The sequence below is a fragment of the Heterodontus francisci genome, chromosome 16 (assembly GCF_036365525.1).
Source record: "Heterodontus francisci isolate sHetFra1 chromosome 16, sHetFra1.hap1, whole genome shotgun sequence".
NCBI lineage: Eukaryota > Metazoa > Chordata > Chondrichthyes > Heterodontiformes > Heterodontidae > Heterodontus > Heterodontus francisci.
The window spans coordinates 64,571,636-64,587,940 of NC_090386.1; the positions used below are offsets into that span (position 1 = coordinate 64,571,636).

At 43.6% G+C, this 16,305-nt stretch overlaps 1 protein-coding gene across 1 annotated transcript in view; it reads left to right on the forward strand.

Annotated features, from left to right (window-relative positions):
• The window catches only part of LOC137378292 (sterile alpha motif domain-containing protein 10-like), a 94,494-nt gene that overhangs the window by 51,286 nt on the left and 26,903 nt on the right, over positions 1 to 16,305 (forward strand). The window contains exon 3 of the mRNA XM_068048533.1: positions 13,783 to 13,951. Within this exon, the coding sequence (XP_067904634.1) occupies positions 13,783 to 13,951 (169 nt within the window). The remainder of the gene's footprint in view (positions 1 to 13,782; positions 13,952 to 16,305) is intronic.

The following is a 16,305-nucleotide window of genomic DNA, read 5'->3' on the forward strand; positions in this document are numbered from 1 at the left end:
CCAATCAAGCAGGTTGCTTTATCCTGGATGGTGTTGAGCCTCTTGAGTGTTGTTGGAGTTGCACCCATCCAGGCAAGTGGAGAGTATTCCATCACGCTCCTGACTTGTGCCTTGTAGATGGTGGGCAGACTTTAGGGAGTCAGGACGTGAGTTACTTGTTGCAGGATTCCTAGCCTCTGACCTGCTCTTGTAACCACGGTATTTATATGGCTACTCCAGTTCAGCTTCTGATCAATGGTAACCCCCAGGATGTTGATAGTGGGGGATACAGCGATCGTAATGCCATTGAATATCAATGGGTGATGGTTAGATTCTCTCTTGTTGGAGATGGTCATTGCCTGGCACTTGTGTGGCACGAATGTTACTTGCCATTTATCAGTCCAAGCCTGGATATTGTCCAGGTCTTGCTGCATTTCGACATGGACTGCTTCATAGAATCATAGAAGGTTTACAGCACAGAAAGAGGCCACTTGACCCATTTTGGCTGTGCCAGACGATTCTAATCCCACTTTCCAGCGTTTGGTCCCTAGCCTTCCAGATTACAGCACTTGAGGTGCTTTTCCAGAGTCCTTTTGAATGAGTTGAGAGTTTCTGCCTCAACTACCCTTTCAGGCAGTGAGTTCTGGACACCCACCACCCTCTGGGTGAAAACGTTTTTCCTCATCTCCCTTCTAATTTTTCTACCAATCACTTTAAATCTAAGCCCCCTAGTAACTGACCTCTCTGCTAAAGTGAATAGGCCCTTCACCTCCACTCTAACCAGGCCCCTCAAAATTTTGTACATTTTAGTCAGATCTGCCCTCAGCCTTCTCTGTTCCAAGGAGAACAACCTCAGCCTGTCCAACTTTTCCTCATAGCTGCATTTTTCAAGTCCTGGCAACACCCTCGTAAATATCCTCTGTACCCTGTCTAGTGCAATTACATCCTTTCTGTAATGAGGTGACCAGATCTACACACAGTACTCAAGTTGTGGCCTAACCAATGATTTATACAGTTCCAGCATAACCTCCCTGCTCTTATATTCTATACCTCGGCTAATAAAGGAAAGGATTCCGTATGCCTTTTTAACCACCTTATCGACCTGTCCTGCTACCTTCTGTGGACATTCACTCCCAGGTCCCTCACTTCCTCTACACTTCTCAGTAATTTTCCATTAATCATGTATTCCTTTGCCTTGTTTGACCTCCCCAAATGCATCACCATACACTTCTCCAGGTTGAATTCCATTTGCCACTTTTCTGCCCATCTGACCAGACCATCAATATCTTCCTGCAGGCTACAGCTATCCTCCTCGCTATCTACCAGACCTTTGTGCCGTCTGCAAACCTCTTGATCATGCCCCATACATTTATGTCTAAATCATTGATATATACCACAAAAAGCAGGGGACCCAGTACTGAGCCCTGCGGAATGCCACTGGAAACAATTATCCTTTGTTTCCTGCCACTGAGCCAACTTTGTATCCACCTTGCTGCATTTCCCTGGATCCCAAGGGATTTTATTTTTTTAACCAGTCTGCCATGTGGGACCTAGTCAAAAGCCTTGCTAAAATCTATGTAGACCACATCAACTGCACTACCCTCATCTACTGTCCTTGTTACTTCTTCAAAAAATTCGATCAAGTTGGTCAAACAAGATCTTCCTTTAACAAATCCATGCTGACTATCCTTGATTAACCTGTGCCTTTCTAAATGACAGTTTATCCTGTCTCTCAGCATAGATTCCAATAATTTGCCCACTACTGAAGTTGACCTACTGGCCTCTAATTATTCGGTCTATCCCTCGCTCCCTTTTTAAACTGAGGTACAAAGTTAGCAGTTCTCCAGTCCTCGGCACCACACCTGTATGCAGTGAGGACTGGAAAATGATGGTCAGACCTTCTGCTATTTCCTCTCTTGCTTCTTTTAACAGCCTAAGGTACATTTCATCTGGCCGTGGTGATTTATCAACTTGCAAGGATGCTAATCCCATTTATACTTCTTCTCTCCCTATGTTTATCACATCCAATATTTCACACTCCTCCTCCTTAACTACAATATCTGCATCGTTCCCCTCTTTTGTGAAGACATGCACAAAGTATTCGTTAAGAACCAGACCAACATCTTTAGCCCCTACACATAGGTTACATTTTTGGTCTTTTATGGGCCCTACTCTCTCCTTCGTTATCCTCTTACTCTGAATGTATTGATAAAACATCTTTGGGTTCACCTTGATTTTCTTTGCTAATATTCTTTCATGCCTTCTCTTTGCTTTCCTAATTGCCTTTTTGATTTCACCCCTCCACTTTCTATACTCCTCTCGGCTGTCTGTAGTATTGAGCTCTCTGCGTTGGACATAAGCTTTCCTTTTCTGCCTTATCTTACCCTGTAAGCTCCTTGATATCCATGGGGCTCTAGATTTGGCCGTCTCACCCTTTTTCTTTGTGAACTTGTTTATTCTGAACCTCTTGAATCTCCCCTTTGAATGCCTCCCACTGCTCTGACACTGATTCATGTAGCTGTTTCCAGTTCAGTTTCGCTAAATCACTCCTCACTTTAGTAAAATTGGCCTTGCCCCAATTGAGAACTCTAACTCCTGTTCTATCTCTATCCTTTTCCATAATTATGTTAAAACTGACTGAATTATGGTCACTACCACCAAAATGCTGTCCAACTGCCACTCCTTCCACCTGCCCAATTTAATTTCCTAAAACTAAATCTAAAACTGCATCCTCTCTTGTTGGACTTGCTACATACTGGGCAAAAAAGTTCTTTTGAATGCACCTCAAGAAATCTGCTCCCTCAATTCCTTTGACACTAAAACTATCCCAGTTAATATTGGGGTAGTTAAAATCCCCTACTATTACTGCCCTATTGCTCTTGCACTTCACAGAGATTTGCCTACATATCTGCTCTTATATCTCCCTCTGACTGTTTAGGGGTCTATAGTGTGCTCCCAGCTGTGTGATTGCCCCTTTTTTGTTCCTTAGCTCAACTGACATGGCCTCATTTGATGAACCTTCCAACATATCATCCATCCTCATAACTGTAATAGTTTCTTTGACAAAAATTGCCACTCCCCCTCCTTTCTTATCCCTCTCACGTCTGAAATTGAGCTGTCATTCCTCTATCAAGCCATGTTTTTGTAATAGCTATGATGTCATACTGCCTTCAGTATCTGCGGAGTTGCGAATGGTGCTGAACATTGTGCAATCATCAGTGAACGTCCCCACTTCTGACATTATAATTGAAGGAAGGTCATTGATGAAGCAACTGAAGATGGTTGGGCCTAGGATACTCCCCTGAGGAACTCCTGCAGTGATGTCCTGGGACTGAGATAATTGACCTCCAACAACCACAACAATCGTCCTTTGTACTAGGTATGATTCCAACCAGCGGAGAGTTTCCCCCCTGATTCCATTAACTCCAATTTTGCTAGGGCTCGTTGATGTCATACTTGGTCAGATGCTGCCTTGATATCAAGGGCAGTCTCTCTCACCTCACCTCTTGAGCGCAGCTCTTTTGTCTATGTTTGAACCAAGGCTGTAATGAGGTCAGGAGCTGAGCGACCCTGGCAGAACCCAAACTGTGCGACACTGAGCAGGTTATTGCTAAGCAAGTGCCGCTTGATAGCACTGTCAATAACACCTTCCATCACTTTACTGATGATTGAGAGTAGACTGATGGGGCGGTAATTGGCCAGGTTGGATTTGTCCTGATTTTTGTGTACGAGACATACCTGGGCAATTTTCCACATTGCTGGGTAGATACCAGTGTTGTATCTGTACTGGTAACAGCTTGGCTAGGGGCAGGTCAAGTTCTGGAGCACAGGCCTTCAGTACTATTGCCAGAGCCCATAGTCTTTGCATTATCCAGTGCCTCTAGTCATTTCTTGATATCATGTGGAGTGAATCAAATTGGCTTAAGACTGGCATCTGAGATGCCTGGGACTTCAGGAGGAGGCAGGGATGGATCATACACTTGGCATTTCTGGCTGAAGACTGTTGCAAATGCTTCAGCCTTATCTTTTGCATTGATGTGCTGGGCTTCCGCCATCATTGAGGATGGGGATATTTATGGAGCCAGCTCCTCCTGTTAGTTGTTTAATTGTTCACCACTGTATGTGGCAGGACTGCAGAGTTTAGATATGATCCATTGGTTGTGAGATCGCTTAGCTCTGTCTCTCTCATGCTGCTTACACTGTTTGGCATGCAAGTAGTCCTGTGTTGTAGCTTCACCAGGTTGACACCACATTTTGAGGTATATCTGGTGCTGCTCCTGGCATGCCCTCCTGATTGAACCAGGGTAGGTCTCCTGGCTTGATGGAAATGTTAGTGTGGGGAATATGCCAGGCCATGAGGTTGCAGATTGTGTTTGAGTACAATTCTGCTTCTCCACAGCACCTCATGGAGGCTCAGTTTTGCATTGCTAGATCTGTTTGAAATCTATCCCATTTAGCATGGTGGTTATGCCACACAACGCAATGAAAGGTAATCAGCAGAAGATTTCCTGGCCCATGTTTGACCTGATGCCATGAGATCCCGAGTCGATGTAGAGGACTCTCACAGCAACTCCCTCCCCACTGTACTGCCCCCTCTGCTGGGTCTGTCCTGCCAGTGGGACAGGACATACCCAGCAATAGTGATGGTTGTGTCTGGGACATTGTAAGGTATGATTCAACTGATATGACTATGTCAAGCTGTTGCTTAACTGGTCTGTGGGACAGCTCCCCCAACTTTGGCTCAAGCCCACAGGTGTTAGTAGGGAGAACTTTGCAGGGTCAACAGGACTGGCTTTACCATTTCCAATGCTGGGTGGTCTGTCCAGTTTCATTCCTTATCAACTTTTTAAGCAGTTAAGTGCAACTCAGTAGCTTGCTAGGCCATTTTAAGAATCAGCCACATTCTGGAGGGTCTGGAATCACATGTAGGCCAGACAGCAAATTTCTTTCCCTAAAGGGCATTAGTGTACCAGACAATCCACAATGGTTCCACTGTCATTAATTTTTAATGCCAGAATTTTTTTTTTGTAATGCAAATCAAATTTCACCTGCGACTGTGGTGGGATGCGAACCCATGTTCTTTGAGGAAAACTCTGGGTTTTGAGTCTTGTGACAATGCCACTACACCACTGTCTCCCCATTTATTGTTCCTGTTTTTTCAAGCAACTGTTTAAACCCTGTTGAAAATAATTATGGATTCTGTTTCAGCAATGGTTTCTGCCAGAGAATTTCACATTCCAACTAAAATCTGTTGTCATTTCCCAATGTGGCCATATCCTTATATTCTTCCCACTCACTCTTATTTTTCAGGATACTTTTGATCTCCCGCATTAGTTTAAATCCTCTCCCAGATACCCTCTGCCTGCTCTTTGCAAGGGCACTGGTTCCAATTTATTTTAAATGAAGCTCATCTTATATTAGTAGATTCCCAGTTTATGTTTAGAATGAATTTAACTGTGGTACAATGTGTTTCCCTACAATGCACAGCCCAAACAATAGAATGGAGAAAACATCAGAAACCTGAGATTAGAACTACATTGATAAGATTGTTCCCATTTGTCTCCCTCTCGACCTATATTGCATCTAGTGTGCCAAATATTATACATGCATAGACTCTGTCAGGTACCTTGGCATGCAAAATGCCATAGGAAAATCAATCAAATTGTTGAACAACTGTCTGATACACATTGGCTCAAATATCACTATCAGGAAGGGCAAAGTTATGACAAACTCTGCAAAATCAACCAAATTGCTCAACTTCTTCAAAGCTATTTTGGTGGTCGTATTGTTTTCCAGCCCATTGTATTATGTACCCTCTAATAATTACACTTAAAACACATAACAAATGCATAAAAATTATATGATTCAAAAAGTACCACAAATTTGCTCATTTTATGTGATGATAACCCACATTAACTGTCCTGTGCAAAGACTTGTCTTTCTGAGGCCTGAGTTCTTCTCCAGTCTCTATTTTCTTGCCATTATATTAAGATGGGAAAGAAAACATTTCTCAATAAGAATCAAATGAAGAAAGCATTTTTAAGCAAAATTTCCCAATGTCCGTTGCCCCTGAAGTTGGAAATGCAAAGAAATAAATCTCATCTAGGGAAGATATTAAAATACAGAGGCACATCATCCTTTGGCAATTGATTAATGAAATGCATTCAAAGAACAGTACAGCACAGGAACAGGCCATTCGGCCCTCCAAGCCTGTGCCGATCTTGATGCCTGTCTAAACTGAAACCTTCTGCACTTCCGGGGACGGTATCTCTCTATTCCTATCCTATTCATGTATTTGTCAAGATGCCTCTTAAACGTCGCTATCGTACCTGCTTCCACCACCTCCCCCGGCAGCAAGTTCCAGGCACTCACCACCCTCTGTGTAAAGAACTTGCCTCGCACATCCCCTTTAAACTCTGCCCCTTGCATCTTAAACCTATGTCCCTTAGTAACTGACTCTTCCACCCTGGGAAAAGCTTCTGACTATCCACTCTGTCCATGCCACTTATAACTTTGTAAACCTCTATCATGTCACCCCTCCACCTCCGTCGTTCCAGTGAAAATGCAGGACATGAAACCAACTGTCAGGTTGCTAATACTGTGAAAGCAGATGAAAATTTTAGCCCAGAATCAAGAGATTTTAGGAGTCGCTGTTTATTCTGCAGGCAATTTGACAAACACCTGTGTCTACAGAGTAGAGCAAATGTTATCACTAAGGTCCATAGCCCTGTTAATATTCTGTTATAAAGATAATGGGGGAATTTCAACTCTTCCTGTTGGGCAGGAACAGAGTAGATGAGCAATTAAAATTGAATGGCTCCATTTCCTGCTCAGTTTCTATCAATTTTTGATTATAGCCCCGCTAGTTTTGGTGAAAAATGATGCATCCACCTGACTCAGGCAAATGACTCATGTATAAATGCTAATCAGGATCCTGTGATGTTAGCATGACCCCGATGACATTTTAACTGGATCATGAGTGGACAAGCAGCTTGGTAGCTGGTGGAAGGAAGGAAGAAGAGGCCCTCCAGGTAACGCAGTCTGCCCTGCCGACAACTTCTCCTCTACTGTACCCACAAGAGTCTCTCCCACCCCCGCCCAACACCCTTACCCACCTTGCCAAACTCTCTCCCTCTCAGTTACCTGTAATCAGCCAAGGGGCCCTTGGTTGCCCGATCTTCACTTGCTGGCAGCCTCAAGTGAGGAAAGATGTGGTAAATTAAAGAGCGAGGACAAGGCAAGAGAGCAAGGTAGCAATAAGGGAATTGATAATCTGAGTATGGCAGGAAGGGACAGAGCATACAAACTTAAGAGTGCACCATCAGATAAGGCTAGAGGTTGCAAAAATAATAAAAAGACCAAATTAAAGGCACTCTATCTGAATGCAACCAGCATTCGCAATAAGGTAGATGGATTGATGACACAAATGGAAGTAAACAGGTATGGTCTACTTGTCATTACGGAGACGTGGCTGCAGAGTGACCAAGGCTGGGTAACGCTGGTAATAAAGGATGCGATCAGTCCATTTGTGAGAGATAATCTTAGATCGGACGATCAAGATGTAGAATCAGTTTGGATAGAGCTAAGAAACAGCAAGGGGCAGAAAACATTGGTAGGAATTATTTATAGACTACCAAATAGTAGTGGTAATATAGGGCACAGTATAAATCAGGAAATTAGAGGTGCATGTAACAAGGGTAATACAGTAATCATGGGGGACTTCAGTTTATTTATATATATATAATGGGTAAACTTAATTGGCGCTAATGCTGTTGAGGATGAATTTCTGGAATGCATACAAAATGGTGTTACGACCAGATGAGAAAGAGGTCGCGGGTTCCCTTTCAGCCTTCACCTGGTCTTACCGTAACAGGGCTTAATTTTAAACACACCGAGTTTTTAACTCCCCCTTGGTGAATCCTTGTTCACTGTTTTCCAATTATAAGGCAAAGAAACCAGAATGCTTTCTTAGGTTTAAAGAAGAAAAGTTGAAATTTATTAAACTTAAACTCTAATTCGGTTAACGCCTACGGATACACGATGCACCCACGCTAGCGTGCATACATGATACACACATGCAAATAGAGACAGAAAAGAGCAGTAGAAAAATTAAAGTGGAAAAGTTTGAGGCAATATCTGAAGAGTTTTTGTTATGGTTCTTCGAGCTCGCTGTAGAATCCTTGATTGTAGGAATATCTTGCTTTTCGTTGGGGCCCAGTATTATTCTTAAACCTTGTTTGCTGTAGGAGACTTTTCTCTCTTGGGGTTCATGTGTCTTCAGTGGATTCAGAGGCTTGTGAGAAATGAGATTGGAGCAAACAGGAAGGATCTTCTCAGTCCAGGAGCAAACAGACACTGTTCAAACTGTTTGTACAAATTCTGAGGTTGCCCAGCAGGTTAGTCATGTGACTAGCTGGTTTGACCATGTCTGTTTGTGTATTTGGCCATCTTAGCAGTCAACCTGGAATGTGAGCTCCCCCACCTTCAGTGTCTGGTGATCAAAAGTCCATTGTGGGTTGAATGTGTCAGGGAATGGCTGCTTTGTCCTTCCAAACATTGTCTGTTAATTTGCAAATGTATTTTCCAGTCATGGCTGATCTATTTAACAAGTCTTTTCTTCACTCCAGTAACAGTTTAAAATCAATGTTCATGACAAAATTAATGTGCCTTATTCTTGGCAGGTGGGGACCGAGCATGACAATGGTTTTCTAAAACAGTATATTGAGGAACCAACTAGAGAATGTGCCATTTTAGATCTAGTATTGTGCAATGAGAAAGGGCAAATTAATAATCTCGTTGCAAAGGAGCCTCTAGAGAAGAGCGACCATAATATGATAAGAATTTTACATTAAGTTTGAAAGTGATATCATTCAATCCGAAACTCTGGTCTTAAATCTAAACAAAGGAATGTACAAAGGATTGAGGGGAAAATCAGCTGTGGTAGATTGGGAAACTACATTAAAAGGTATGACAGTAGACTGCCAATAGTTAGCATTTAAGGAATTAATACATGGTTTACAACAAATTTACATTCCTTTGAGGCACAAAAACCAGCAGGAAAGGGGGTCCAACCAGGCCTAACCAGAGAAGTTAAAGATTGTATTAGATCAAAGGAAGTGATTTATAAAGTTGTCAAAAAAAGTAGTAAGCCTGAGCATTGGGACCATTTTAGAATTCAGCAAAGGAGGACCCAAAAACTGATAAAGAAAAAGAAAATAGAATATGAAAGTAAACTGGCAAGAAACATAAAAACAGATTGTAAAAGCTTCTAGAGGTATGTAAAAAGAAAAAGATTAGCAAAGCCAAATGTAGGCCCACTACAGGCAGAGACAGGAGATTTCATAATGGGGAATAAGGAAATGGCAGAGAAACTAAACAAATACTTTGTGGCTATCTTCATGGAGGATGAAAAACCTCCCATTAATACTTGAGAACCAAGAGACTAGCGAGAATGAGGAACTGAAAGAAATTAGTATTAGTAAAAAAGTAGTACTGGAGAAATTAATGGGACTGAAATGGATAAATCCCCTGGACCTGATGATCTACATCCCGGAGGGTAGAAAGAGGTGGCTGTGTTGAGATAGTGGATGTGTTGATGGTCATCTTCCAAAATTCTATAGATTCTGGAATGGTTCCTGCAGATTGGAAGATAGCAAATGTAAACCCACTATTGTGGAAAGGAGGAAGAGAGAAAATGGGGAACTACACACCTTTTAGCCTGACATCAGTGGTAGGGAAAATGCTAGAATCTGTTACAAAGGATGTGAGAACTGGACACTTAGAAAATAATGGTAGGATTGAGCAGAGCCAATATGGATTTATGAAAAGGAAATCATGTTTGACAAACCGGTTCCATTTTTTTTGAGGATGTATCTTGCAGAATAGATAAGAGGGAACCAGTGGATGTGGTGTATTTGGATTTTCAGAAGGCTTTCAATAAAGTCCCACACAGGAGCAAAATTAGAGTACATGGGTAGGATAATATACTGGCATGGATTGAGAAATGGTTAACGGACAGAAAACCGAGAGTAGGAATAAACAGGTCATTCTCAGGTTGGCTGTGACTAGTGGGGAACTGCAAGTATCGGTGCTGGGGCCCCAGCTATTCATAATCTAGATCAATGATTTGGATGTGGGGACCAAATGTAATATTTCCAAGTTTGCTGATAACACAAAACCAGGTTGGAACGTGAGTTGTGAGGAGGATGCAAAGAGACTTCAGGGGAATTTAAACAGACTAAGTGAGTGGGCAAGAACATGGCAGATGGAATATAATGGGGAAAAATATGAAGTTATCCACTTTGGTAGGAAAAACTGAAATGCAGAGTATTTCTTAAATGGTGTAAGATTGGGAAGTGTTGTTGTCCAAAGAGACCTGGGTGTCAGAGTTATACAGCACAGAAACAGGCCCTTTGGCCCATCGTGTCCGTGCCGGCCATCAAGTACCGATCTATTCTAATCCCATTTTCCAGTACTTGGCCTGTAGCCTTGTATGCTATGGCGTTTCAAGTGCTCATCTAGATACTTCTTAAATGTTGTGAGGGTTCCTGCCTCAACCGCCCCTTCAGGCAGTGTATTCCAGATTCCAACCACCCTCTGAGTGAAAAAATGTTTGTATACCTCAATCAGGTTCCCCCTCAGCCTTCTCTGCTCTACGGAAAACAATGCTAGCCTATCCAGTCTCTCTTCATAGCTGAAATGCTCCATCCCAGGCAACATCCTGGTGAATCTCCTCCGCAACCTCTCCAGTGAAATCACATCCTTCCTATAGTGTGACGAACAGAACAGTACACAGTAGTCCAGCTGTGGCCTAACTAGCGTTTTATACAGCTCCATCATAACCTCCCTGATCTTATATTCTATGCCTCGGCTAATAAAGGCAAGTATCCCTAACCACCTTATCTACCTGTGCTGCTGCCTTCAGTGATCTATGGACAAGGACACCAAGGTCTCACTGACTTTCTGTACTTCCTAGAGTCCTACCATCCATTGTATATTGCCTTGACTTGTTAGTCCTCCCAAAATGCATCACCTCACACTTGTTCATAAGTCACTGAAAACTAACATGCAGTTGCAGCAAGAAATTAGGAAGGCAAATTGTATTTTGGCCTTTATTGTAAGTGTATTTTAAGTACAGGAATAAAGAAGTCTTGCTACAATTGTATAGAGCCTTGGTGAGACTGCACCTGGAGTATTGTGTACAGTTTTGTCTCCTTACCTAAGGAAGGATATACTTGCCATAGAGGGAGTGCAACGAAGGTTCACCAGACTGATCCTGGGATGGCAGGATTGTCCTGTGAGGAGAGATTGAGGAGATTGGGCCTATATTCTCTAAAGTTTATAAGAATGAGTGTGATCTCATTGAAGCATACAAAATGTTTACAGGGCTCAACAGGGTAGATGCAGGAAGGATGTTTCCCCTGGCTGGGGGGCCTAGAACCAGCGGACACAGTCTCAGAATATGAGTTAGGCCATTTAGGACTGAGATGGGAAGAAATTTCTTCACTCAGAGGGTGGTGAGTCTTTGGAATTCTCTACCCCAGAGGGCTGTGGAGGCTGAGTCATTGAGTATATTCAAGATAGAGATCGATAAATTTCTTGATTATTGCTGAAAATAGAGGCATGTTGTCAAAGCTTTTTGTCTTGCACTTATCAGGATAATCCACAAGAATACCAATGTAGGGGAAAATAACAACTTTATACTGTATACGAAGAGAGTGCTGATTGGTTGGCAAGTGAACTCTGATTGACAGAGGCATTGCCTGGAGAATGCACCAGTTTATGGTTACTGACAGTTAACTGCCAAGCTTAGTTTGAAATTTAAACCAGGCAGCTTGACTCTGGTCAAGGCATTGCCCTGAGGAATGAACCAGCGAATTGCTGCAACTTATTTTGTTTTGCTGAAACAGGCGCAATATTTGTACAAGTTCTTTCTGTCTGCAAAGAACAGGGCCCTGTGTATTAATATATGTAGCTTCCAGTATGCGCAAATGCGCCACACTGCGAGCCCTGCTGACAATCTTAAATTGGTTGTCAGTGCATTGAGGATTATTTAGCAAATGTTGTCCAATCGCGGAATCACATCTAATGTTGGACACTGTGTTTTGAGTTTTGAAAACATGGGCTGGTTGGTACAGCCTGCACCTTGCCTGTTGCAAACAGCAGAATGGACATGTTGATATATGAATGTCAATGTGGTGCGAGGTATATAGGCCATACAACCCAAAGACTGGCAGATCATATCAAACAATATGTCCGTTCCGCTTATTAAGCAAAGCATGCATTTTAATATATCTGAAGATCAAAAATCCTCATTTTTTTATTTATTTCATGTGATGTGAGCATCACTGGCATGGCTAGCATTTGTTGCCCATCCTTAATTGCCCTTGAGAAAGTGGTGGTTGGTAAGCCACCGCCTTGAACAGTTGCAATCCATCCAGTGCGGATACACCCACAGTGCTGTTAGCGAGGGAGTTCCAGGATTTTGATTCAGTGACAGTGAAGGAACGATGATATATTTCCAAGTCAGGATGGTGTGTGGCTTGGAGGGGAGCCTGCAGATGATGGTGTTCCCAAGTGGCTGCTGCCATACAAACTAGGAGTAGGCTATTTGGCCCTTCGAGTCTACTCCACCATTCTATAAGATCATGGCTGATCTGTTTGTGGCCTGAACACCACTTTCTTGCCTACCCCTGAAACCGTTTGACTCCCTTGTTTGTCAAGAACCTGTCTGCCTCAATGGGCCTGCCTCCACCACTCTCCGGGGAAGAGAGGTATGATAGTAATGTTCCCTGACCAGGGATCGAAGCTGGGCCACAGCAGTGAGAGATCTAAATCCTAACCACTAGACCATCGGGGAGCCCTTATCCTTTTAGATGGAAGAGGTCGCGGGTTTAGAAGGTGCTGTCGAGGGAGACGTGGTGAGCTGCTGCAGTGCACCATGTATATGGTACATGCTGCTGCCATTGTTCGTCGGTGATGGAGGGAATAAATGTTTAAGGTGGTGGATGAGGTGCAGAACAAGTGGGCTGCTTTGTCCTGTATGGTGTAGAGCTTCCCGAGTGTTGTTGGAGCCCCACTCATCCAGGCAAGTGGAGACTATTCCATCACACTCCTGACTTATGCCTTGTAGATGGTGGGCAGGCTTTAGGGAGTCAGGAGGTGAGTTACTCGCTGCAGAATTCCCAGCCTCTGACCTGTTCTTGTAGCCACAGTATTTATGTGGTCATTTCAGTTCAGTTTCTGGTCAGTGGTAACCCCCCAGGATGTTGATAGCGGGGATTCAGCGATGGTAATGCCATTGAATGTCAAGGGGAGATGGTTAGATTCTCTCTTGCTGGAGATCGCCATTGCCTGGCACTTGTGTGGCTTGAATGTTACTTGCCTGACTCACCGGGTAGATGATAAGTCTAATCTACTTACAATCTATCTCCATCATTCAGATGCAGTGTTTTAATATTGGATGATTTTCTCCAGTGTTTTCCCATTTGTCTCCCTGCCATATAGCAAACAGGTCAGCATTACATACAGCAGGATGGTTGTGATTAGAAACTTGAGGCATGGGGAGCAGACTCCTGCCTGTCTGATTTGTGATGTTCCTAAGTTTTAATCACTGTAAAATTGGGGGTGCTATAAATTGGGCCTGCCGGCCACCACAACCAGTACTCCAATCTGCTCACCTGCCAAGCAAGGCTCTGTGCCTGGAGTGGGGTCATTGCAAGATTTACCCCATTTATGTAGAATAATTTAAACCCCAAGGTAAATTATGTAGAAGAATTTAATGTGTTTCATTTTATTTTGCAGATCGGATCCACTGAAGGGTACTGTAGTTTTCACACAAGTCCGACGTTCACAAGACACACTAAGCCTGTGGTGCTGTGGACCCAGCAAGATGTTTGCAAATGGCTGAAGAAACACTGTCCACATAATTATCTCACCTATGTCGAGGCTTTCTCGCACCATGCTATAACAGGTACACTCCAGGAACTGATTAAAAGAGACTGATTATGGTACAGGTTCCTTGTTAGCATATTTTCTGAAACTAAGGGGGTAATTTTAATCAAAAAATAGTAGATTTGGGTCAGGTGGGCAGGCGGGTGGGAGTAAAATCTTAAAAATCATAATACCATCCCAAACCTGATTTCCAACTCATCCACTTCGAGGCGAGAATGTAGCAATCAACCGCTCCAAGCTGTGAGCCTTATTATTATTCAGCTTTTCAAAACTGTGGTCAGCAAGGTTTTATTCAGGTCTGTATATCCAGGTAAGGGTTTCTTAAATCCAGGAGGTAAGTGCCTTTATACCTACCTCCTCTACCTCCTGGATCCAGTGTGCCTGGTGAGCAACATCTGCGATCGGGCACCAGCGCCCTAACCTGATCTTCCCCACGCATTCTTTGATTCCCATCTGCAAGGCCTCTGACCTTTCCCCCAAGGCTTCCAATCCCTTGTTACCTGCCACTGCCCTTTATGTCTCTGATTACAACAGCTCAGGCATTCAAACCTCCCCTGATCCCCCTCACCCAACCTCCCCATTGAAGCCTCCAATCTCCCCTCCCAGGGATCAGCAACTACCACCCACCCCCCTGCCAGAATTGATACATCCACCATCAGTCGCCCTTCCCGCCCCTGATCCACCCTCTTCACCCTGATCAACTCTCTCTCCTCCTCCCCCCCCCTCCCCCCAACTTCTCCCCACTGGGAGCAACCCCATCTGTTCCCAGATCAACCCCCTTTCCTCCTTCCCCCACCCCCACCCGGGTTTAACTTCAACCCACCCTCAGAATTGGTCCCCTTCCCCAGCCCCCAGCTGCTCCCCCCTCCTCCCCCACCCCCGGCGCATACCAAACTTGCCCTGCGACCTTCACCAACCAATTCCCCTGTGTAACTGGAAGTCAATCAGATGTCAGATCAGATCAGACAGTGGTGCAGTGGTTAGCACCGCAGCCTCACAGCTCCAGCGACCCGGTCCGATTCTGGGTACTACCTGTGCGGAGTTTGCAAGTTCTCCCTGTGACTGCGTGGGTTTTCGCCGGGTGCTCCGGTTTCCTCCCACAGCCAAAGACTTGCAGGTTGATAGGTAAATTGGCCATTATAAATTGCCCTAGTATAGGTAGGTGGAAGGGGAATTGAGGGAAGGTGGGGATGTAGTAGGAGTATGGGATTAATGTAGGATTAGTATAAATGGGTGGTTGATGGTCGGTACAGACTCAGTGGGCCGAAGGGCCTGTTTCAGTGCTGTATCTCTAAATAAATAAATGTCATGCGCATGCTGTGAAGTTAAAACACAGCATGTGGAAGAATCCCAACTTCCATGTTCCCCATGCCTTTCAAACCCCCCAGACCTCAGTGGGTCAGGCAAGTCAAAATCCAGGCTAAGTCTTTGTTAAAAACAGATTTATACAACTTCTTGTTAGTATGACCATATTATCAGAGATATTACATGGTGTACTAACATTTTACCAAACTGTATTTCTGGAAGGAACCAAGCCAGCAACAAGGTAAGGCTTTTGCATTTGTGTTGTCTATCAACATGCTATCATTCACCTCTGCATTGCAGTGCAGCCTGATAGTAAAAACTAGTTGTGACCATTCTCCTTCCCTCACAGGGTAAACAAATCACTAATTCAACAATCTCTAACAAAATTACAAAACTCTGAAAATTTCTGCAAACATTAGGGTTCAGAAAAATAGCTATATAAAGATAATACTTCATGGAATTGGAATGGTATTTATGACCCAAGGAATGCAATTTATGCATTCATACGATAAGCGTAGAAATTACTTCATAATGTCATAGAGTCATATACAACATTGAAAGAGGCCATTTGGCCCATCGAGTCCATGCTGCTCTCCGCGAAGCAATCCAGTCAGTTCTACTCCCCTGCTTGATTCCCGTAGCCCTGCAAGTTTAATTCCTTCAAGTGCCCATCCAATTTCCTTTTGCAATCATTGATCATCTCCGCTGCCACCACCCTCGCAAGCAGCGAGTTCTAGGTCATTACCACTCACTGCCTATAAAGTTCTTCCTCACATTCCGACTGCATCTCTTGCGCACAACCTTCAATCTGTGTTCCCTAGTCCTTGTACCATCAGCTAATGGGAACAGGTTTTCCTTGCCTAACTTTTCTAAGCCTGTCATAATCTTGTACACCAGGCTGCGTTGCTGATGTAACGCCAATGTGGTGGATTCCGTTCCTGGTTCACATATAGGCCAAGAGTTCCTTCCTTTATAGTCGGTACACTTTAATTAAATCTGCCTTTACAATCTGCTCAATCCAGAGAATTTCTTGCTCATTTGTTGCCATGATCTATAAATGTGGGAAGT